Source organism: Balaenoptera physalus (assembly GCF_965194825.1).
Source record: "Balaenoptera physalus genome assembly, chromosome: 13".
NCBI classification, from domain to species: domain Eukaryota; kingdom Metazoa; phylum Chordata; class Mammalia; order Artiodactyla; family Balaenopteridae; genus Balaenoptera; species Balaenoptera physalus.
In genome coordinates, this window is record NC_138892.1 from 80868330 (window position 1) to 80892921 (window position 24592).

The 24592-nt window shown below is 37.5% G+C and overlaps 1 protein-coding gene across 2 annotated transcripts in view; it reads left to right on the forward strand.

The window, feature by feature from the left end:
* The window catches only part of PKP2 (plakophilin 2), a 103132-nt gene that overhangs the window by 39794 nt on the left and 38746 nt on the right, over nucleotides 1–24592 (forward strand). For both annotated transcript variants that reach the window (XM_082419722.1, XM_082419721.1), the window contains exons 5-6: nucleotides 721–928; nucleotides 15594–15771. In XM_082419722.1, coding sequence (XP_082275848.1) covers nucleotides 721–928; nucleotides 15594–15771 — 386 coding nt within the window. The remainder of the gene's footprint in view (nucleotides 1–720; nucleotides 929–15593; nucleotides 15772–24592) is intronic.

Consider the following 24592-nt stretch of genomic DNA (forward strand, 5'->3'; position numbering starts at 1 on the left):
AGGGGACACGGGTTCGAGCCCTGGTCTGGGATGATCCCATATGCCGTGGAGCAACTAAACCCGTGTGCCACAATTACTGAGCCTGCACTCTAGAGCCCACGAGCCACAACTGCTGAGCCCATGTGCTGCAACTACTGAAGCCCGCGTGACTAGAGCCTATGCTCTGCAATAAGAGAAGCCACCGCAATTGGAAGTTCATGCACTGCAACGAAGAATAGCCCCTGCTCGCTGCAACTAGAGAAAGCCTATGCGCAGCAACAAAGACCCAATCCAGCCAAAAATAAATAAATAAATAAAATATTATATTGACTGTATAGTTCTGTCCTGGAAAAAAATTCATGTAATGTAGTATTCTTCCATAAAACTTTATTTCTCTGATTCCCAGTTCTCTTCATCTTCATTATGATTAAGGCTTTTATTATTCAACTCTTTCTATCCACTTATCACTTATTCACCCTTTATCACTTAACTTTGCCCTTTAATTTTTTCATAGGTTTCAGTCTTAATTTCACAGATTTATTCTAAGCTCCTTGATGAGAGATACTGCCTTAGAGCAGGGGTATATTGAACACTGGAGTCCCAGGTTGTGCCACACATTGATTGGTGGAAGTTATCAACAAAGTCAGTGAACTTCATCTGTTCATTCATATTACGTTGAAGATTTTTAATGCCACATCAAAATTAATAAATATCTGAAATATGCATCTACTTCTTCCCCAGGTTAATCAGCTTCATGGCATCCCCAAGCTTCTACAGCTCCTAAAAATTCAGAATGAAGATATCCAGCGAGCTGTGTGTGGGTCCTTGAGAAACTTGGTGTTTGAAGATAATGACAACAAATTGGAGGTAGCTGAACTCAATGGAGTACCGCGGCTGCTCCAGGTGCTGAAGCAAACCAGAGACTTGGAGACTAAGAAACAAATAACAGGTAGTGCTTACTGACTATTACAGGTGGTAGCGCAGTGCACCCCAGCCAGATGTGTTAATATCATCTGTTTTTTCTGAAGTTTCCTGGAACAAATGATTGATGGGCTCATTGTTATCTGAGAGGGCTTTCAAGGAACATTATTACTGCTGGCTTAGACCCCAGATTCGAGTCAAGTTTGAATTCCTTTTTTCTGAAGGGGAAATTATTCTGAGGCTTTTGGTTAATATTTTTAATTAGAAATTCTATGCAGCTTCCATCACCTGGACCTCTCTCAATACGAGCTTCCTAGCTTACCTGTCCCTCTACACCCCCAAAAAAGAAAAAAGCATGACTGGATATGTTTTTCAGTTCTCCATTTTATATTTCTACTCAAATACTGATTTGGAAAAATAAATATCTCCCTTCTGTGCATGGATTGGAAAACTAAAATAATCAGATAGAACTAAACTAATGGTTTTGGTAATTCTTGAAGCATGGAGAAAGGAGGCCTAGTTTCATTTAAATGAATAGTACGTATGATAGAAGAGAAAATAGTTCATTGAAAATGAAATGAAAATGGTTCATCAGCTCTCTGCTAAAGCTCCATGAACACATTACAAAGAGTGCAAGAAACATCACTGAGTGTAATCATCAGTAGCATTGCCTTGGGGAAACTTTTAAGTATCTTCAGTGTCCCAGGTAGTAGACATTTTTAATTTATTCTCACAAAAACCTTAGGTTTTGAGGTATTTTTAGGTATTATTGGATATTAAATCTTAGTTTTACAGATGAGGAAACTAAGGTCCAAAGAAGTTAACCCTTTCTAATATATCATATAAAAGTTTTTTTTAATGATAATAGTTGACAGTCTTCATACTTATTTAAAAGAGGTACTCTATAAATATTGTTTAAGTTGAACTGAATATACGTTGCACTTTTGCCATCCTTTATTATACAACAGTATTCTTTTTTTCTATAAAAATGTTGTCATTATATCCTCTCTATCCATTTATATCTCAAAATATCACATTTTTCTATCTCAATATATTTTAATTTTATAAAACTATATGAAGGGTTGCACCGTACTACCCTTCTGCCAGCATGCTGTCATGTCCCATGAGAGATTTCCTTTCATATCCACTACTTACATTAAAATACCTACAGAAATTAAGAGTGATATCACTTATTCATTCATTCATTCATTCAGCCAACATTTAGAGGGCAGCCTTCAAGTGCCAACCAGGGTGAATCACAGTCTAGAGAGATTGTGAATTTTATTTTCCATCTACTAAAACGTAAACAATTATGTGATGGTTGGCATTAAAAAAAAAACAAAAACAAAAAAACAGCAACCAAACCTCATGTTTAGAGCCTAACATTTTCTTTATTAAAAAACAGTTATAAATCACGAAAGAGAATCAAACAGATTATTCTGTTTTACACTCAGAAAAGACTTCATGAAGGAGATATATTTCACCATGGACCTTAAAAGAGGGTTAGGCTTTGGACTAGTGTTTTGAAGGAGAATGAAAGTTATTCCCAGCAAAGTGAAAATCACTAGCAAAGCAAAGAAGCTGCTGGTCATTCAGAGGAAACTTGGGTAATAGAGTGATCGAGGTTAAGGTGCGTGGTAGTCAGAAAGCTTGGGAGGATGTGTGGCTGTGTGTCAAGGAAATAATCCATTGTTTATGAACTTCCTCTTCTTTTGTGTAGGAAGAAGGAAACTAAGGACAGAGAATGTTCTGTGGTATTGATGCCACAGAAACCATTCAGTCTTCTTTAGATAATCTACAGAGCTGATAAATGGAGTTTGATTGTGCAGTTCCCAGGATTTCTAGTATAAGCTAAACATCCCTACCAGAAGGTGTTCATTACATATTAATTGAATTGAGTTGATAGTTGAATGTTTGATACAAATCCTACTAAATAACTTCCTTTAGCTCTATTAATAGGAGTGCTAAATAAGTGCTTTTTTGGCCTCAAAAATAAATTGTTGACTAATTTAGACATGTTTATATCTTTGTTTAGAAACACAAAGCGATACAGTAGAAACTAACACAACATTGTAAAACAACTATACCCCAATTTAAAAAAAAAAAAAAACCACAAAGCGAGTAACCATATATGTGAATCTTTTCTTGTCTATTTTGTAAACATCTTTTTATTGAGCCTCTATTACATGCTAGTCATAAGCTTGGACTTTCCATTTTTTATCTCTGTTCTTCCTGATGGCTCCATAAGGTATGGTATTATTGACTTTTTACATATGACCAGTGTGAGGCTCAGGGGGTTAAGTGAGTTGCCCAAGGTTGCACAGCTAGCAAAGAACAAGGCCAGATTTGAACCCAGTATTATCTGGGTGTTTTGGTATATCAAAGTGGCTCCCACCTACTGTTTTGGGGGCAAAGAGTGACTCATTTTTACACTTCTTTGGGAATGGGCTTTGTCTTTGAGATCTTGGATCAGAGAGCTCTCCCTTGCTCCTTTTCGGCCCTTCCTCTCTCTCCTCTTGCCACTGCCTGGATTCAAACCCTCTTCATCTCTCTGGTCTACTCTTGCAGTAACCTTGTGCCTGGCCTCTATGATTCAGTATTGCGCATTCCCAGTCTGTCCACAACTCTGCTTCTAGTGATTTCTTTCTAAAATAAAAATATTGTCCCTTTATTTTCTCCATTACCTATGTTGAAGTCTGTACTCTGTAGCATCTCACACAAAGATTTTATGATGTGAGCCTGGTGACCATTGGCAGCAGTGTCTCTTTTCATACCCTTTTAGCCCAGGCTCCGAAATCCTAAAGAATTTGCTGCTCTGTTCCATGTCTCATCTGTCTCGATACCTTTGCTTCTGCTGTTGTCTTGGAGTGGAATCCTTTTTCATACCTAGACCACCTGGTATAAACCGTCTCATTCTTCAATAGCTACTCAAGTATCACTTCTCTCTCTGAAGCATTTTCAAATACCATCCTTCTGTACTTTACTCTCAGGCCCCTCCTTTCCTCTCTGCAGAGTTTTGAAGGAAGGGGCTTCTCTGAACTACCTTTGTGTCCTTTCATATTAAGTTGCCACTTATTTTGTGCCAGTATGTTATTGCAGTAACAACTGTGGTACTCATATAAGTCTCTCAACAGCTGTGGATGCCTGACCAAATATAAAAAAAGAGTTTTATGACCTGGGAATATCTAGATTACACACAAATGAGAGAATCAGGTGTGTTTTCAGATAAGACCCTGACTTTTCTGGCCAGGATATAAAAAAATAAACCATCTTTTTCTATATATGCATGAGAAGTTCAGCACCAGAGCTTTGTTTGCTGGGAAAGAAAGTCAACTCACTTAACTTTTCTGGCATGTTCAGTACCAGCCTAGGAGGGAAGCTCTTCCCTCTTCTGAAGAAAAGACTTCAGGATCAAAGACTTTCCTCCCATGAGTGTGTTCCCCCTCCCTTACCAAGTGAGTGTGGTAGTGTATTTAGTTGAAATGAAAACAGTACATACTAGTCTCAAAAGTTCATCTTTAAGGTCACTGAATAATGAGCACTTAACTGGAGTGAGTAGGGCTCTGCCTTGGGTTAAAACAGGTCATGATAAGAATGAAGTAGGGTATTGTCCCTCTTCTGCAAATTGCATAAGGAAGAGTCAGGGGATGATTGTCAATGAAATATGTTGAAAATGCATATTGATCTCTGCAAATTTTATGAAAATATTTAATTAGATTTCTGTATTTTCATAAAATACAAAAACATTTTACTATATAAAATATTCATTATGCACGTTCTTTAAATGTATAATTATTTTATTCTGCATTTGTAATGGTGCAACAAGGTACCTTGGGTTTATTTATAGTTTTGAATAAATGGCCTTTGCTATCATGTGATATTCCATGTAAGACTTACAGAAGTTAGGTGAAAGGAGGAGTAGATCCATACAAGGGAAATTGCAAAAACGTATATTCCTCCTGCTCTGTGATAATTTTGAAAAACAAGTTTAAAAAGAACCACTTCTCCTCCTCCTGCTCCGCCTTGAAGATTTAATCTCAAAATTTACAAGTTTTGCTACTAAACATTATACAGATTTAAATAGCTATATTTCCAGTCCTAAAGAGCAATATTAATAAAACATGGGTTTCAATATCTATTAAATCCCTTTACTAGGTAGCTGCATTTTGTAGCTATCAATTGGCAATAAGTTTCTGGATAATGCAGTTATCATTATCTTTCTTATAATTGCTAATTATTCAAAGTATATCCCTTACCAGAATCCAGTTCCCCTTCTTTTTGGCTAGAATGAGAGCTTAGTGATAGAAAATTACAGACAGAACAGCTACAACAAAGAACTATAATAATAGAAATTTAGGCACTATGATTAAATTGACCGGAAGTTAAAGGTGAAACAAATGAAAATCCAAACCCTAAATATAATACAGTATCAGGGAATATAGAATCTAATCATTGAAAGGGACATCTATTTAGGGTCATCTAAACCATTGATTTCCCAATGTGAGAAATTGGAATCATATTTAAAGTATAAATTCCTGGAATTCATCCTGGGAGTCAGGCCTAGTAAATTTGTGGTGTGGCCCAGGAATATGTGATTCTAATTTGTCACTGGGCTCATTTGGTGACTGCTAGTCTCTTCGAACACTCTAGTTTTAAGATTAAACCCCCTTGTCGATATTTTGATAAAGGATGAGCTCATTTTTTTTATTGGCTCCAGTGATAGTGCTGGATCTTATAAGCAGATCTTTCTGTTTTCTTCAAAGCTCTCTTAGAAGTTTATACTTTCACTGAGCCAAAATCTCCTTCCTCAGAATTTCCGCTCATTTGTCTGGTTTTGTCTTCTATAGCCACAGAAAATGATATGTAGTTGTTGAATTTGCATTTCTTTAGTTACTAGAGAGCCTGCATTCCTATGTATATTAGACTCTTTTAGCTTTGGGTTAATTTTTCTACTAGTAATTGAATTTTTAATGATTTATAAGAACTCTGTATATTAATGGTATTTAACCCTTTGTTCTATATTGGCATGCACATTTTCCCAATTTGTAATTGGTCATTTATTGATTTTGTATGTATGTGTGTGAGGGTGTGTGTGTATAAGTACAATCCCGAATCTCTAGTGAACATTTAAGCTCTTCCTTAGCTTTGTACCATACAGAAATTTGGCAAGCATGACATTTCTGTACAATATCCTACATTAAAAATTCAAAAATTATACTAAAACTCCCCAAACCTTATACTTCTGTAGAAATAATACAGCATGACAGGCTACAAAGGACATTGACTGTTGGAGGAAAATTCCACTCCCTTTGTTCAAACTAATCCTCTCTGGTTTTTATTGTAAGGTGTACTTTTCCTTTGAGTGCTCTGTGTGATCCTTTTTAAAGAGAGAAAATATCATTATGCTTCACATTTTTAAGCCTCTGACAGGCAGAGACTGTTAATTTGTTTGCTTATTTAGGACAGGAAGCTTGTTTTTTTCTTTTCTTTCTTTTCTTTTTAGCTTTCTTTTGTAGCTTAGTAACCAAAACTCAACCTCAGACCTGCCTTTCAATTGTTTTCAACCACCTTAGGAGTTTTTGGAGTTTTATTCTGTCTGTCCCCCTCCAGGGCCTCTTAAGATGAGGTGTGACCCATGAAGTCATTGTGTTGCAAAACCCCTGTGGCGGAGGGACACTGCTCATGACTAACCCCAAATGCCAGTTTGATCAGGAAAAGACCTTCTCATCAGCCAGAATTCTAGTCCCCACGAAGCACTAGACCCAGCATTGCTCTGTCTAATGGCAGCTAGATGTAAGCTATGGTGGAAATTTGGTTATTTAAAAAATCAGTTACTCGTACACAAAGTAAACTGTTTAAGCCCAAAAGACTACATTAGGCCTAGAGTGTTCTAATTGATGGGCCAAATACAAGTATGGTTGACTAACTACTAAGCTTTAACCATACAGACTATTATTTCAGTCATTAATATCAGGGGAGGTGATATCACCATGTAATTCTGGCAAGACCACCTTGTTTGCTTTTTTCATAAAGTGGACTGTCCTGTATATCTGTGCTTCCTCTGTCCTTCATGCAGATGAAGCAGTAAATTTAAGAGGTAAGAATTAACTGACTGGGCGGTGGGGGCATAAATAGGAAGAAAATGAAGATCCCTTCTCTTTCTGTCCCCTCTCTGTTTCTCCTTTCCTGGATGATAGCGAGTTAGAGTAACTTACTGAAGAATGAATGATGGCAAAGCAACTTGACACCTGCTGGGAGTCACTGGAATAGCAAGCAATAGGGGTATAGTCCTTCCACTGAATCAGAGGTATTTGAGCACCAAATTTGTGAGAAAAACAAATCCTAAGTGTATATGCCACTTTGTATTCTCTCTCAGTACCCAGCTTCAGTCCCTGTCTCACAAATGCCCTGGGAAATACAGTATTCTGTTATCTTAATTTCTTCCTGAGTTGGCTTTATGGCCTCTCTTTTTAATTGTGGGTGGAGGGGATTCAAGAGGAATAGGAAAGTTAAGTGAGTAAATGTGGTACCAGTCTTAGACCAATGCTTAGGCCATGCAAGTTGGCAGGTAGATAAAATGCTCTTGTCTCTCCTTCTCTGCCAAACTGTAATATAAAAAGTAGATGAGGTAGAGCCAGCATAAATTCTGGGAGGACATAAAGTCTGCCATTGGGTAGGAGTTAATAAATATTAATTGGTGATGTTGAGCAGCCTACTGTTGACAGGCATAGACAAAAGCTTTCTAGAGGCTCTTCCTGCTATTATTGGAAGGCAGATGTCAGGTGGGAGTTGCAGGTAGTGGGGAGCAGGAGGCAGGCAGAGATGTCCTTAGATATGTATGTATCTAAGGGAGAAAACTATGACTTTTAAAATGCTGAACTCTTAATTACAACAGGATCATTTCAGACTTTCCTGTTGGTGAGCCCAGAATTTATTATACTAATAAGGTCAGCTTTGTGGTAGGGTCTTTTAAGAGAAACAGCAATAAGGATTTTTGGCATTCATTTATGTTCTTGATTAAACATGTATAGTTTTGTTTTGTTTGGTTTTGTTTTTTCACACACACACACTGTATTTTATTATTACAAGAGATAAATAGACTGACACCAAGCATTGTACATGGATGACCACAACAAAAGCAACAATGATTGCAATTACCAAACATGAAACACACTCATACTATGTCATAATATTGACATTCAGTCCAGTAATCCTCCACTGTAACAGCTCCTTTACTTTGCAGTGAAAATTGATTTGTATATTCTTTGCCTCTGAGTCCTTGTGGGATTTTTTTTTTTTAATTCAGACAGAAAGTCACAAAAATTATACTCATCCTCATCAGTTCACTCAGTCCCATGTAATTAATTGTTTTTTTTCATCTTGATCTTTTGTTAGCACTTTTATGAGTTCATCAGTTTTTCATCAGAGTTCTGAAAATGCTTATTCATTCAGTTCAGCAGTACAGTCAGTTACCAGAAACCTGTACTTGTCAGAGTCTTTTCCATGAATTTCTTGAAGATGAAACCCTTTTATAGGAACATATTTGCAAAATCATCAGAGTACACCCAGAACTTTCTGTAAATGACAAAAGACTTAAAAATGACCACGGTAAAAGATTTGATGAAAGTTCATAATAATGCAGTTGACAAGAAAATTAGTTATTTCTGAGATATACATTTTAAAGTAATAACTAGGATTATTACTTATAACATTATACCAGAACATATAAGATTTTTAGAAATTTCATGTAATGTCTGAAACATTTATATTAACATATTTCCATACAAATACAAATATAAGATTTTTAGAAATTTCATGTAATGTCTGAAACATTTATATTAACATATTTCCATACAAATAACCCAATGAAAGTTTAGTATTAGTTGTTTTGTTTGTTTTTTTATACTGCAGGTTCTTATTAGGCGTCAATTTTATACACATCAGTGTATACATGTCAATCCCAATCGCCCAATTCAGCACACCACCATCCCCACCTCACCGCAGTTTTCCCCCCTTGGTGTCCATATGTCCATTCTCTACATCTGTGTCTCAACTTCTGCCCTGCAAACTGGCTCATCTGTACCATTTTTCTAGGTTCCACATACATGCATTAATATATGATATTTGTTTTTCTCTTTCTGACTTACTTCACTCTGTATGACAGTCTCTAGATCCATCCACGTCTCAACAAATGACTCAATTTCGTTCCTTTTTATGGCTGAGTAATATTCCATTGTATATATGTACCACAACTTCTTTATCCATTCATCTGTTGATGGGCATTTAGGTTGCTTCCATGACCTGGCTATTGTAAATAGTGCTGCAGTGAACATTCGGGTGCATGTGTCTTTTTGAATTACGGTTTTCTCTGGGTATATGCCCAGTAGTGGGATTGCTGGGTCATATGGTAATTGTATTTTTAGTTTTTTAAGGAACCTCCATATTGTTCTCCATAGTGGCTGTATCAATTTACATTCCCACCAACAGTGCAAGAGGGTTCCCTTTTCTCCACACCCTCTCCAGCATTTGTTGTTTGTAGATTTTCTGATGATGCCCATTCTAACAGGAGTGAGGTGATACCTCATTGTAGTTTTGATTTGCATTTCTCTAATAATTAGTGATGTTGAGCATCTTTTCATGTGCTTCGTGGCCGTCTGTATGTCTTCTTTGGAGAAATGTCTATTTAGGTCTTCTGCCCATTTTTGGATTGGGGTGTTTGTTTCTTTGATATTGAGCTGAATGAGCTGTTTATATATTTTGGAGATTAATCCTTTGTCCGTTGATTCGTTTGCAAATATTTTCTCCCATTCTGAGGGTTGTCTTTTCGTCTTGTTTATGGTTTCCTTTGCTGTGCAAAAGCTTTGAAGTTTCATTAGGTCCCACTTGTTTATTTTTGTTTTTATTTCCATTACTCTAGGAGGTGGATCAAAAAAGATCTTGCTGTGATTTATGTCAAAGAGTGTTCTTCCTATGTTTTCCTCTAAGAGTTTTATAGTGTCCAGTCTTATATTTAGGTCTCTAATCCATTTTGAGTTTATTTTTGTGTATGGTGTTAGGGAGTATTCTAATTTCATTCTTTTACATGTAGCTGTCCAGTTTTCCCAGCACCACTTATTGAAGAGACTGTCTTTTCTCCATTGTATATCTTTGCCTCCTTTGTCATAGATTAGTTGACCATAGGTGCGTGGGTTAATCTCTGGGCTTTCTATCTTGTTCCATTGATCTATGTTTCTGTTTTTGTGCCAGTACCATATTGTCTTGATTACTGTAGCTTTATAGTATAGTCTGAAGTCAGGGAGTCTGATTCCTCCAGCTCCATTTTTTTGCCTCAAGACTGCTTTGGCTATTCGGGGTCTTTTGTGTCTCCATACAAATTTTAAGATGATTTGTTCTAGCTCTGTAAAAAATGCCATTGGTAATTTGATAGGGATTGCATTGAATCTGTAGATTGCTTTGGATAGTATACTCATTTTCACAATGTTGATTCTTCCAATCCAAGAACATGGTATATCTCTCCATCTGTTGGTATCATCTTTAATTTCTTTCATCAGTGTCTTATAGTTTTCTGCATACAGGTCTTTTGTCTCCCTAGGTAGGTTTATTCCTAGGTATTTTATTCTTTTTGTTGCAATGGTAAATGGGAGTGTTTCCATAATTTCTCTTTCAGATTTTTCATCATTAGTGTATAGGAATGCAAGAGATTTCTGTGCATTAATTTTGTATCCTGCAACTTTACCATATTCATTAATTAGCTCTAGCAGTTTTCTGGTGGCAGTTTTAGGATTCTCTATGTATAGTATCATGTCATCCGCAAACAGTGACAGTTTTACTTCCTCTTTTCCAATTTGTATTCCTTTTATCTCTTTTTCTTCTCTGATTGCCATGGCTAGGACTTCCAGAACTATGTTGAATAATAGTGGTGAGAGTGGACATCCTTGTCTCGTTCCTGATCTTAGAGGAAATGCTTTCAGTTTTTCACCATTGAGAATGATGTTTGCTGTGGGTTTCTCATATATGGCCTTTATTATGTTGAGGTAGGTTCCCTCTATGCCCACTTTCTGGAGAGTTTTTATCAGAAATGGGTGTTGAATTTTGTCAAAAGCTTTTTCTGCATCTATTGAGATGATCATATGGTTTTTATTCTTCAATTTGTTAATATGGTGTATCACATTGATTGCTTTGCGTATATTGAAGAATCCTTGCATCCCTGGGATAAATCCCACTTGATCGTGGTGTATGATCCTTTTAATGTGTTGTTGGATTCTGTTTGCTAGTATTTTGTTGAGGATTTTTGCATCTATATTCATCAGTGATATTGGTCTGTAATTTTCTTTTTTTGTAGTGTCTTTGTCTGGTTTTGGTATCAGGGTGATGGTGGCCTCATAGAATGAGTTTGGGAGTGTTCCTTCCTCTGCAATTTTTTGGAACAGTTTGAGAAGGATGGGTGTTAGCTCTTCTCTAAATGTTTGATAGAATTCACCTGTGAAGCCATCTGGTCCTGGACTTTTGTTTGTTGGAAGATTTTTAATCACAGTTTCAATTTCATTACTTGTGATTGGTCTGTTCATATTTTCTGTTTCTTCCTGGTTCAGTCTTGGAAGGTTATACCTTTCTAAGAATTTGTCCATTTCTTCCAGGTTGTCCATTTTATTGGCATAAAGTTGCTTATAGTAGTCTCTTAGGATGTTTTGTATTTCTGTAGTGTCTGTTGTAACTTCTCCTTTTTCATTTCTGAATTTATTGATTTGAGTCCTCTCCCTCTTTTTCTTGATGAGTCTGGCTAATGGCTTATCAATTTTGTTTATCTTCTCAAAGAACCAACTTTTAGTATTATTGATCTTTGCTATTGTTTTCTTTGTTTCTATTTCATTTATTTCTGCTCTGATCTTTATGATTTCTTTCCTTCTGCTAACTTTGGGTCTTGTTTGTTCTTCTTTCTCTAGTTTCTTTAGGTGTAAGGTTAGATTGTTTACTTGAGATTTTTCTTGTTTCTTTAGGTAGGCTTGTATAGCTATAAACTTCCCTCTTAGAACCGCTTTTGCTGCATCCCATAGGTTTTGGGTCGTCGTGTTTTCATTGTCATTTGTCTCTAGGTATTTTTAAATTTCCTCTTTGATTTCTTCAGTGATCTCTTGGTTATTTAGTAACGTATTGTTTAGCCTCCATGTGTTTGTCTTTTTTACGTTGTTTTCCCTGTAATTCATTTCTAATCTCATAGCGTTGTGGTCAGAAAAGATGCTTGGTATGATTTCAATTTTCTTAAATTTACTGAGGCTTGATTTGTGACCCAAGATGTGATCTATCCTGGAGAATGTTCCGTGCGCACTTGAGAAGAACGTGTAATCTGCTGTTTTTGGATGGAATGTCCTATATATATCAATTAAATCTATCTGGTCTATTGTGTCATTTAAAGCTTCTGTTTCCTTATTTATTTTCATTTTGGATGATCTGTCCATTGGTGTAAGTGAAGTGTTAAAGTCCCCCACTATTATTGTGTTACTGTCGATTTCCTCTTTTATAGCTGTTAGCAGTTGCCTTATGTATTGAGGTGCTCCTATGTTGGGTGCATATATATTTATAATTGTTATATCTTCTTCTTGGATTGATCCCTGGATCATTATGTAGTGTCCTTCCTTGTCTCTTGTAACATTCTTTATTTTAAAGTCTATTTTATCTGATATGAGTATAGCTACTCCAGCTTTCTTTTGATTTCCATTTGCATGGAATATCTTTTTCCATCCCCTCACTTTCAGTCTGTATGTGTCCCTAGGTCTAAAGTGGGTCTCTTGTAGACAGCATATATATGGGTCTTGTTTTTGTATCCATTCAGGCAGTCTATGTCTTTTGGTTGGGGCGTTTAATCCATTCACGTTTAAGGTAATTATCGATATGTATGTTCCTATGACCATTTTCTTAATTGATTTGGGTTTGTTTTTGTAGGTCCTTTTCTTCTCTTGTGTTTCCCACTTAGAGAAGTTCCTTTAGCATTTGTTGTAGAGCTGGTTTGGTGGTGCTGAATTCTCTTAGCTTTTGCTTGTCTGTAAAGCTTTTGATTTCTCCATCAAATCTAAATGAGATCCTTGCCTGGTAGAGTAATCTTGGTTGTAGGTTCTTCCCTTTCATCACTTTAAGTATATCATGCCACTCCCTTCTGGCTTGCAGAGTTTCTGCTGAGAAATCAGCTGTTAACCTTATGGGAGTTCCCTTGTATGTTATTTGTCGTTTTTCCCTTGCTGCTTTCAATAATTTTTCTTTGTCTTTAATTTTTGCCACTTTGATTACTATGTGTCTCGGCGTGTTTCTCCTTGGGTTTATTCTGTATGGGACTCTCTGCGCTTCCTGGACTTGGGTGGCTATTTCCTTTCCCATGTTAGGGAAGTTTTCGACTATAATCTCTTCAAATATTTTCTCTGGTCCTTTCTCTCTCTCTTCTCCTTCTGGGACCCCTATAATGCGAATGTTGTTGCGTTTAATGTTGTCCCAGAGGTCTCTTAGGCTGTCTTCATTTCTTTTCATTCTTTTTTCTTTAGTCTGTTCCGCAGCAGTGAATTCCACCATTCTGTCTTCCAGGTCACTTATCCGTTCTTCTGCCTCAGTTATTCTGCTATTGATTCCTTCTAGTGTAGTTTTCATTTCAGTTATTGTATTGGTCATCTCTGTTTGTTTGTTCTTTAATTCTTCTAGGTCTTTGTTAATCATTTCTTGCATCTTCTCAATCTTTGCCTCCATTCTTATTCCGAGGTCCTGGATCATCTTCACTATCATTATTCTGAATTCTTTCTCTGGAAGGTTGCCTATCTCCACTTCATTTAGTTGTTTTTCTGGGGTTTTTTCTTGTTCCTTCATCTGGTACATAGCCCTCTGCCTTTTCATCTTCTCTATCTTTCTGTAACTGTGGTTTTTGGTCCACAGGCTGCAGGATTGTAGTTTTTCTTGCTTCTGTTGTCTGCCCTCTGGTGGTTGAGGCTATCTAAGAGGCTTGATGGGAGGCTCTGGTGGTGGGTAGAGCTGACTGTTGCTGTGGGGTCAGAGCTCAGTAAAACCTTAATCCACTTGACTGTTGATGGGTGGGGCTGGGTTCCCTCCCTGTTGCTGTGGCGGTCAGAGCTCAGTAAAACCTTAATCCACTTGACTGTTGATGGGTGGGGCTGGGTTCCCTCCCTGTTGGTTGTTTTGCCTGAGGCAACCCAACACTGGAGCCTACCCGTGCTCTTTGGTGGGGTTAATGGCAGACTCTGGGAGGGCTCATGCCAAGGAGAACTTCCCAGAACCTCGGCTGCCAGTGTCCTTATCCCCACCGTGAAACAGAGCCACCACTCGCCTCTGCAGGAGACCCCCCAACACCAGCAGGTAGGTCTGGTTCAGTCTCCCCCAGGGTCACTGCTCCTTCCCCTGGGTCCCGATTCACACATTACTTTGTGTGTGCCCTCCAAGAGTGGGGTCTCTGTTTCCCCCAGTCCTGTCAAAGTCCTGCAATCAATTCCCACTAGGCTTCAAAGTCTGATTCTCTAGGAATTCCTCCTCCCGTATCCGGACCCCCAGGTTAGGAAGCCTGACGTAGGGCTCAGAACCTTCACTCCAGTGGGTGGACTTCTGTGGTATAAGTGTTTGCCAGTCTGTGAGTCACCCACCCAGCAGTTATGGGATTTGATTTTACTCTGATTGCGCCCCTCCTACCGTCTCACTGTGGCTTCTCCTCTGTCCTTGGACGTGGGGTATCCTCCTTGGTGAAGTCCAGGGTCTTCCTGTCAATGATTGTCCAGCAGCCAGTTGTGATTCTGGTGCTCTCGCAAGAGAGAGTGAGAGCACGTCCTTCTACTCCGCCATCTTGGTTAATCCTCTCAAACATGTATAGTTTTACATTGTAAGTTCTCTTTCTTCATCTCTCTCTCTATGTATATGTGTGTGTATACATATAGATATATATATATTTTAAACATCTTTATTAGAGTATAATTGCTTTACAATGGTGTGTTAGTTTCTGCTTTATAACAAAGTGAATCAGTTATACATATACATATGTCCCCATATCTCTTCCTTCTTGCATCTCCCTCCCTCCCACCCTCCCTATCACACCCCTCTAGGTGGTCACAAAGCACCAAGCTGACCTCCCTGTGCTATGTGGCTGCTTCCCACTAGCTATCTATTTTATGTTTGGTAGTGTATATAAGTCCATGCCACTCTCTCACTTTGTCCCAGCTTACCCTTCCCCCTCCCCATGTCCTCAAGTCCATTCTCTAGGAGGTTTGTGTCTTTATTCCCGTCTTGCCCCTAGGTTCTTCATGACCATTTTTTTGTTTTTTGGATTCCATATATATGTGTTAGCATACGGTATTCGTTTTTCTCTTTCTGACTTACTTCACTCTGTATGACAGACTCTAGGTCCATCCACCTCACTACAAATAAGTCAATTTCATTTCTTTTTATGGCTGAGTAATATTCCATTGTCTCACCACTAGTATACATATATATATATTTTTTTAAATTATTCTTATGGAACAGCTTCCATTGCCATCTAATGAGGTCTAAACAGGTTCTTTCCCTTGGGAAAAGGGCTGTCTCCTCCTACCTTGTTGTGTTTTTTTCCTTTTATAACTAGCCATAGCTCTAGGGGTGACGGTCTTAACTGATCTTTTCAGCAGTCATTTTGACCCAACCCTGCACTGTTTTGATGGTACTCTTTGCTTTTCTAGGTTTGCTGTGGAATTTGTCCTCTAATGACAGACTTAAGAATCTCATGGTAACAGAAGCCTTGCTTATCCTGACTGAGAATATCATCATCCCCTTTTCGGGGTGGCCAGAAGGAGACTACCCCAAAGCGAATGGTTTGCTCGATTTTGATATATTCTACAATGTCACAGGATGCCTAAGGTAATACCACTCTACAACCACCCTTAACCTTTTCTCTGTACACTTTAAATATTGCATCCAGATCTGTCTAAAACTCTACCCAATTACCTGGAGATATGGTAAAAATTATAAAGATCACTCTAAATACTAGAAGCACAATGTAGAAAGAGTATTTTTTCCAGACATGTTTGATTCCAGAAGCTACCCACATTAGCTCATGAGAGAGAGCATGTCTTCCAATAAAGAAACTAGAAATCCAATCCGAACACCTAGAAGTCCAGGCACACTGGCCTTCCCTGTCTCACAGGATTTAAGCCAGGCTCCATGCTGTATTTTTAGTTCACAAAAATATAATTTAATGACATGATTAAAAAAATAGTTTTGAACCTGCTGTTTTTAAATAGGCAACAAAGCCTAAAAGGATAGAATGTCTTGTGACAAGAATAGCTTACAAAAAACGTTAGTTTGATCAGCATTTCTAAATATTGGGATGAAAAAATGCTAGAAATGTTTTCTCCCCTGGGCTGTCAGATGCCAGCTAAACCAAGAGGAAATAGAAACACATGCAGGAGGAAGAAACGTTAGTCTCAACTTTTGTAGAAGTGTGCCTCTCAAGCTTTCTTATATATATTTGAAAATAATCATTGTCCTTTATGTCCAAGGATTAAAAGAAACCGGATAGATATGTAATTAAAATTAGGCAGCCCAGAATAAGTTCGGTCATATCCTGCCTTTTGATCTTTTCTCTAGTTTCACAGTTCACTTTTTGAGGGAATCTGTTTGGATGATAACAGAGAGAATTTATTATGGTAAGATGTTTATCTTATCTCCACAGTTAATCACACAGTAATGCATATCAAATGCCAGTTTTTTATAAAGAATTATGTTAGCCATTGAGAGTTTTACAAAGATGAATAAGAAAATTCTTGACTAACCTTTAATCTAGCAGGGCATGCAGATGAGCAAATAAACTAGAATGCAATGAAATATGTTAGAGCAGTGATTCTCAAAGCATGGCCCCTGGACTAGTAGCATGTACATTACCTGGAACTTCTTAGAATTCTCAGATTTCATCCCAGACCTACTAAATCAGAAGTTTCAGGAACACGTGTCAGGAACAAGTGAAGTGCTGCAGGAATGCAGAACAAAGGACTGTTCATGCCAGCTGAGTGGGATCAGAGCTGCCAAATTGAGCTGGGCTTTGGTGGGCTATTTCACTAGACAGAAATTCTCTAGGTAATATCCCTTGAAATTTATCTGCTGTACAGTCCACTAGAACTGCTCTTCTTTTTTTTTAAGGTCTTTATTGGAGTATAATTGCTTTACAATGTTGTTAGTTTCTGCTGTATAACAAAGTGAATCAGCTATATGCATACATATATCCCCATATCCCCTCTCTCTTGCGTCTCCTTCCCACCCTCCTTATCCCACCCCTCTAGGTGGTCGCAAAGCACCGAGCTGATCTCCCTGTGCTATGCGGCTGCTTCCCACTAGCTATCTGTTTTACATTTGGTAGTGTCTATATGTCAGTGTTACTCTCTCACTTCATCCCAGCTTACCCTTCCCCCTCCCCGTGTCCTCAAGTCCATTCTCTACATCTGTGTCTTTATTGCTGTCCTGCCCCTAGGTTCATCAGAACAATTTTTTTTTTAGATTCCATATATATGTGATATGGTATTTGCTTTTCTTTTTCTGACTTACTTCACTCTGTATGACAGACTCTAGGTCCATCCACCTCACTACAAATAACTCCATTTCATTTCTTTTTATGGCTGAGTAATATTCCATTGTATATATGTGCCACATCTTCTTTATCCATTCATCTGTCAATTGACACTTAGGTTGCTTCCATGTCCTGGGTATTGTAAATAGTGCTGCAGTGAACATTGTAGTACACGACTCTTTTTGAATGATGGTTTTCTCAGGGCCTATGCCCAGTAGTGAGATTGCTGGGTCATATGGTAGTTCTACTTTTAGTTTTTTAAGGAACCTCCATACTGTTCTCCATAGTGGCTATATCAATTTACATTCCCACCAACAGTGCAAGAGGGTTCCCTTTTCTCCACACCCTCTCCAGTGTTTATTGTTTGTAGATTTTTTGATCATGGCCATTCTGACCAGTGTGAGGTGATACCTCATTGTAGTTTTGATTTGCATTTCTCTAATGATTAGTGATGTTGAGCATCTTTTCATGTGTTTGTTGGCAATCTGTATATCTTCTTTGGAGAAATGTCTGTTTAGGTCTTCTGCCCATTTCTGGATGGGGTTGTTTGTTTTTTTGATATTGAGCTGCATGAGCTGCTTGTATATTTTGGAGATTAATCCTTTGTCACTTGCTTTGTTTCCAAATATGTTCTCCCATTCTGAGGGTTCTCTTTTCGCCTCGTCTATGGTTTCCATTGCTGTGCAAAAGCTTTTAAGTTTCATTAGGTCCCATTTGTTTAGTTTTGTTTTCATTTCCATTTCTCTAAGAGGTGGGTCAAAAAGTATCTTGCTGTGATTTATGTCATAGAGTGTTCTGCCTGTGTTTTCCTCTAAGAGTTTGATAGTGTCTGGCCTTACATTTAGGTCTTTAATCCATTTTGAGTTTATTTTAGTGTATGGTGTTAGGAAGTGTTCTAATTTCATTCTTTCAATGTAGCTGTCCAATTTTCCCAGCACCACTTATTGAAGAGGCTATTTTTTCTCCATTGTATATTCTTGCCTCCTTTATCAAAGATAAGGTGACCATATGTGCGTGGGTTTATCTCTGGGCTTTCTATCCTGTTCCATTGATCTATATTTCTGTGTTTGTGCCAGTACCATACTGTCTTGATTACTGTAGCTTTGTAGTGCAGGCTGAAATCTGGGAGCCTGATTCCTCCAGCTCCATTTTTCTTCTCAAGATTGCTTTGGCTATCCGAGGTCTTTTGTGTTTCCATACATATTCTGAAATCTTTATTTCTAGTTCTGTGAAAAATGCCAGTGGTAGTTTGATAGGGATTGCATTGAATCTGTAGATTGCTTTGGGTAGTAGAGTCATTTTCACAATATTGATTCTTCCAATCCAAGAACATGGTATATCTCTCCGTCTGTTTGCATCTTTAATGTCTTTTATCAGTGTCTTATAGTTTTCTGCATACAGGTCTTTTGTCTCCTTAGGTAGGTTTATTCCTAGATATTTTATTCTTTTTGTTGCAATGGTAAATGGGAGTGTTTCCTTAATTTCTCTTTTAGATTTTTCACCATTAGTGTATAGGAATGCAAGAGATTTCTGTGCATTAATTTTGTATCCTGCTACTCTACCAAATTCATTGATTAGCTCTAGTAGTTTTCTGGCAGCATCTTTAGCATTCTCTATGTATAGTATCATGTCATCTGCAAACAGTGACAGCTTTACTTCGCCTTTTCCGATTTGGATTCCTTTTATTTCTGTTTCTTCTCTGATTGCTATGGCTAAAACTTCCACAACTGTATTGAATAATAGTGGTGAGAGTGGGCAACCTTGTCTTCTTCCTGATCTTAGTGGAAATGGTTTCAGTTTTCACCACTGAGGACAGTGTTGGCTGTGGATTTGTCATATATGGCCTTTAGTATGTTGAAGTAAATTCCCTCTATGCCCTTTCTGGAGGGTTTTTATCATAAATGGATGTTGAATTTTGTTGACAGCTTTTTCTGCATCTATTGAGATGATCATATGGTTTTTATTCCTCCATTTGTTAACACGGTGTATCACATTGATTGATTTGCATGTACTGAAGAATCCTTGCATTCCTGGGATAAACCCCACTTGATCATGGTGTATGATCCTTTTAATGTGCTGGTGGATTCTGTTTGCTACTATTTTGTTGAGGATTTTTGCATCTGTGTTCATCAGAGATATTGGTCTCTAGTTTTCTTTTTTTGTGACGTCTTTGTCTGGTTTTGGTATCAGGATGATGGTGGCTTCGTAGAATGAGTTTGGGCGTATTCCTCCCTCTTCTATATTTTGAAAGAGTTTGAGAAGGACAGGTATTAGCTTTTCTCTAAATGTTTGATAGAATTCGCTTGTGAAGCCATCCTCTCCTGGACTTTTGTTTATTGGAAGATTTTTAATCACAGTTTCAATTTCAGTGCTTATGATTGGTCTGTTTATATTTTCCATTTCTTCCTGGTTCAGTCTCAGAAGGTTGTGCTTTTCTAAGAATTTTTCCGTTTCTTACAGGTTGTCCATTTTATTGGCATATAGTTGCTTGTAGAAATCTCTCATGATCCTTTGTATTTCTGCAGTGTCAGTTGTTACTTCTCCTTTTTCATTTCTAATTCTGTTGATTTGAGTCTTCTCCCTTTTTTTCTTGATGAGTCTGGCTAGTGGTTTATCAATTTTCTTTTATTTCTCAAAGAATCAGCTTTTAGTTTTATTGGTCTTTGCTATTGTTTCCTTCATTTCTTTTTCATTTATTTCTGATCTGATCTTTATGATTTCTTTCCTTCTGCTAACTTTGGGGTTTTTTTGTTATTCTTTCTCTAATTGCTTTAGGTGTAAGGTTAGGTTGTTTATTTGAGATGTTTCTTGTTTCTTGAGGTAGGATTGTATTGCTATAAATTTCCCTCTTAGAACTGCTTTTGCTGCATCCCATAGGTTTTGGGTCGTCGTGTTTTCATTGTCATTTGTTTCTAGGTATTTTTTGATTTCCTCTTTGATTTCTTCAGTGATCACTTCGTTATTAAGTAGTGTATTGTGTAGCCTCCATGTGTTTGTATTTTTTACAGTTTTCTTCCTGTAATTGATATCTAGTCTCATAGCATTGTGGTCAGAAAAGATACTTGATGACGATTTCAATTTTCTTAAATTAACCAAGACTTGATTTGTGACCCAAGATATGATCTATCCTGGAGAATGTTCCATGAGCACTTGAGAAGAAAGTGTATTCTGTTGTTTTTTGATGGAATGTCCTATAAATGTCAATTAAGTACATCTTGTTTAATGTGTCATTTAAAGCATGTGTTTCCTCATTTATTTTCATTTTGGATGATCTGTCCATTGGTGAAAGTGGGGTGTTAAAGTCCTCTACTATTTTTGTGTTACTGTCGATTTCCTCTTTTGTTGCTGTTAGCATTTGCCTTATGTACTGAGGTGCTCCTGTGTTGGGTGCATAAATATTTACAATTGTTATATCTTCTTCTTGACTGATCCCTTGATCATTATGTAGTGTCCTTCTTTGTCTCTTATAATAGTCTTTATTTTATAGTCTACTTTGTCTGATATGAGAATTGCTACTCCAGCTTTCTTATGATTTCCATTTGCATGGAATATCTTTTTCCATCCCCTCACTTTCAGTCTGTATGTGTCCCTAGGTCTGAAGTGGGTCTCTTGTAGACAGCATATATATCGGTCTTGTTTTTGTATCCATTCAGCCAGTCTGTGTCTTTTGGTTGGAGCATTTACTCTAGTTAAATTTAAGGTAATTATCGATATGTATGTTCCTATTACCATTTTCTTAATTGTTTTGGGTTTGTTTTTGTAGGTCTTTTCCTTCTCTTGTGTTTCCTGCCTAGAGAAGTTCTGTTAGCATTTGTTGTGAAGCTGGTTTGGTGGTGCTGAATTCTCTTAACTATTACTTGTTTGTAAAGGTTTGGCTATCTCTCTCAAATCTGAATGAGATCCTTGCTGGGTAGATTACTCTTGGTTGTAGGTTTTTCCCTTTCATCACTTTAAATATGTCCTGCCACTCCCTTCTGGCTTGCAGAGTTTCTGCTGAAAGCAGCTGTTAACCTTATGGTGATTCCCTTGTATGTTATTTGTTGTTTTTCCCTTGTGCTTTTAATATTTTTTCTTTGTATTTAGTTTTTGATAGTTTGATTAATATGTGTCTCGGCATGTTTCTCTTTGGGTTTATCCTGTATGGTGCTCTCTGTGCTTCCTGGACCTGATTGACTATTTCCTTTCCCATGTTAGGGAAGTTTTCGAGTATAATCTCTTCAAATATTTTCTCTTACCCTTCTTTTTCTCTTCTTCTTCTGGGTCCCCTATAATTTGAATGTTGGTGCGGTTAGTGTTGTCCCAGAGGTCTCTGAGACTGTCCTCAATTCTTTTCATTCTTTTTTCTTTATTCTGCTCCCTGGCAGTATTTCCACCATTTTATCTTCCAGCTCACGTATCTGTTCTTCTGCCTCAGTTATTCTGCTATTAATGCCTTCTAGAGTCTTTTTAATTCAGTAATTTTGTTGTTCATCACTGTTTGTTTGCTCTTTAGTTCTTCTAGGTACTTGTTTTTTTGTATTTTCTCCATTCTGTTTCTGAGATTTTGGATCATCTTTGCTGCCATTACTCTGAATTCTTTTTCAGAAAGTTTCCCTATTTCATCTTCATTTTTTTGGTCTTGTAGGTTTTTACCTTGCTCCTTCATCTGTAAGGTATTTTTTTGTCATTTCTTTTTTTTTTTTTTTGATGAATGGTGCTGTATTCCTGTCTTACTGGTTGTTTGGCCTCAGACGTCCAGCACTGGAGTTTGCAGGCAGTTGGATAGAGCTGGGTCTTGGTGCTGAGACGAGGACCTCCAGGAGACCTCACTCCGATTGATATTCTCTGGGGTCTGAGGTTCTCTGTTAGTCCAGGGGTTTGGACTCGGAGCTCCCACCACATGAGCTCAGCCCAACCTCTGGCCTGGAAACCAAGATCCTGCAAGCTTTGTGGTGCAGAAAAAAAAAAAAGAAAAGAAAAGGAAGGAAGGAAGGAAGGAAGGAAAGAAAGAAAGAAAGAAAGAAAGGAAGGAAGGAAGGAAGGAAGAAAGAAAGAAAAAAGGAGCAGTACAATATCAAGAATAAAAAACAAAATAAAATTAGAAAGATAAAAAATATATTAGGAAAAATATATTAGGAAAAATAAAACTATAATTAACAACCGATCACTGGGGGTTCCTCCTGTCCCCTTAGATGTCCATGTTCCCCCACCGGTGCCTGGTAAGTGCCCTAGTTTTGTGGAGACGTGAATTCCACGTCCTCCTAGTACGCCATCTTGACTCCACCCACTTGGAACCGCTTTTTAATGTATTTTTCATTCATTAAAACATTTTGATTCATTTAAAAACATTTTGCATCTTATAATTTTTCTGTCGCTCCCATTGCCTTACCATGTGCAACAGAGTTCTTAACGTGGCAGACTCAGGACTCTTTCAATTGAATATGGCAGATACACAATTCAAAGTTCCTTAAATCAAGTGGCTCATTTGGCTGAGATGTTGATGGTCACTTGTGGAAGTGAAAGAAGTGCACCAGGAACCATGGCCTCAAGGACTGGGACAGAAATTCAGCATCTCTAGGACTCAGTCTCCTATTTACAGGCATACCTCGGAGATATGGATTCGGTTCTAAATCACCGCAATAAAGTGAATATTGCAATGAAGGAAGTCACACAGTTTTTTCGGTTTCCCAGTGCTTATTTAAGTATGTTTACATTATGCTACAGTCTATTAAGTGTGCAATGGCATTATGTCTTAAAGAAATCAATATACATACCTTAATTTAAAAATACTTTATTACTAAAAAATGCTAACCATCATCTAACAACACAGGGTTGCCACAAACCTTCAATTTGTTAAAAAAAAAAATGCAATGTCTGTGAAGCTCAATAAAGCAAAGCACAATAAAACGAGGTATGCCTATATATCTCATCTCTGCTTACTCGTCCTCTTTGGAGACTACTGGGCTCATTCTCTAAAAATGCAAACAAGCCTTCTCCACATAGCTGATCCCTAAATCACAGGCAGCCCTTGCTTAGCCATCCAGCAGAAAAAGTGCACTTCTTCCTTTAAATGTCAATCCCCTGGAAGGTTTAACCCTGACCCTGCTTCTGAGAGGTGTGTATCGTTTGAGCCTCTGTCCCCTAGATTGACCAAACCTGGATCAGATACTTGCTTCATGGCAACAATGGCAACAAGGTCTGTTAAAGTAGCAAGAGGGAGGGGAACACTTGCTGGACAAACAAAACAAAAATAGTAGAAGACACCTTCCTCAATTACAGCATATGCAACCTTTCTCAGTCTATCCACAACCTTCTTTACAATCTTACTTCCCATTTTCCCGCAAACATACTCCAAAGTACAAGCAAGCTACAAAGTACTTGCTTTCCTTAGATATTGTAGGTAATTTCATATAGTAAAGGCTTTATTCAATTTTGCTGCCTGGTAAACATTTTCTATTATCTGCCTACTGATTACTTAATCTCCTAATCATATAATAGCAAAGATAAAGTTCATCTTTTCTGTAAAACAATCTCCTGCCTCAGGCAAAAGCCATTACTTGTTTTTAAGAATTCAAACAGGACTTTTTACAGGTAAGTCACCTCTGTACAGACTTTGTATTACATTACTATTTTTATGGGAAGTTGTTTACATACCTTTTTTATTAGATTGTGAACTCTAAGAGCTAAGCCTATGCATTTTTCTAATCTCTAATTCCTAGCACATAGCAAGGTTTCTGACATATAGTAAGCAAGTATAAAGTATTTGAGTGAAATGAGTAATGAACGAGTGAGCAAATGAAAATCCATTACGAATTAGGTGGATAATCATGTCTGGCAAGGTATCAAATTTGTGATGGAAAGTAATCAAATAGAAGTTGGAAACATTAGCTAAAGCCAGACTGAGGGGGCCTTATAAATCATGTTAAGAAGTTAATATTTTTCTTCTGTAAGCAAAGTTAGTAGTGTGGGGAGGATAGAAATATAAGTTGTGCATGAAGAAGAAAAATTATAATATCAACATGAAAGGTGTATTGGGAAGGTGGAAATCTAAAAGTAAAGATGTTGGTTACAGATCTTTTCCTGTAGTCTCCTTTTATGAACAAGGAATAACAGACTCGCATGGTTTGGGTGACGCAGTGC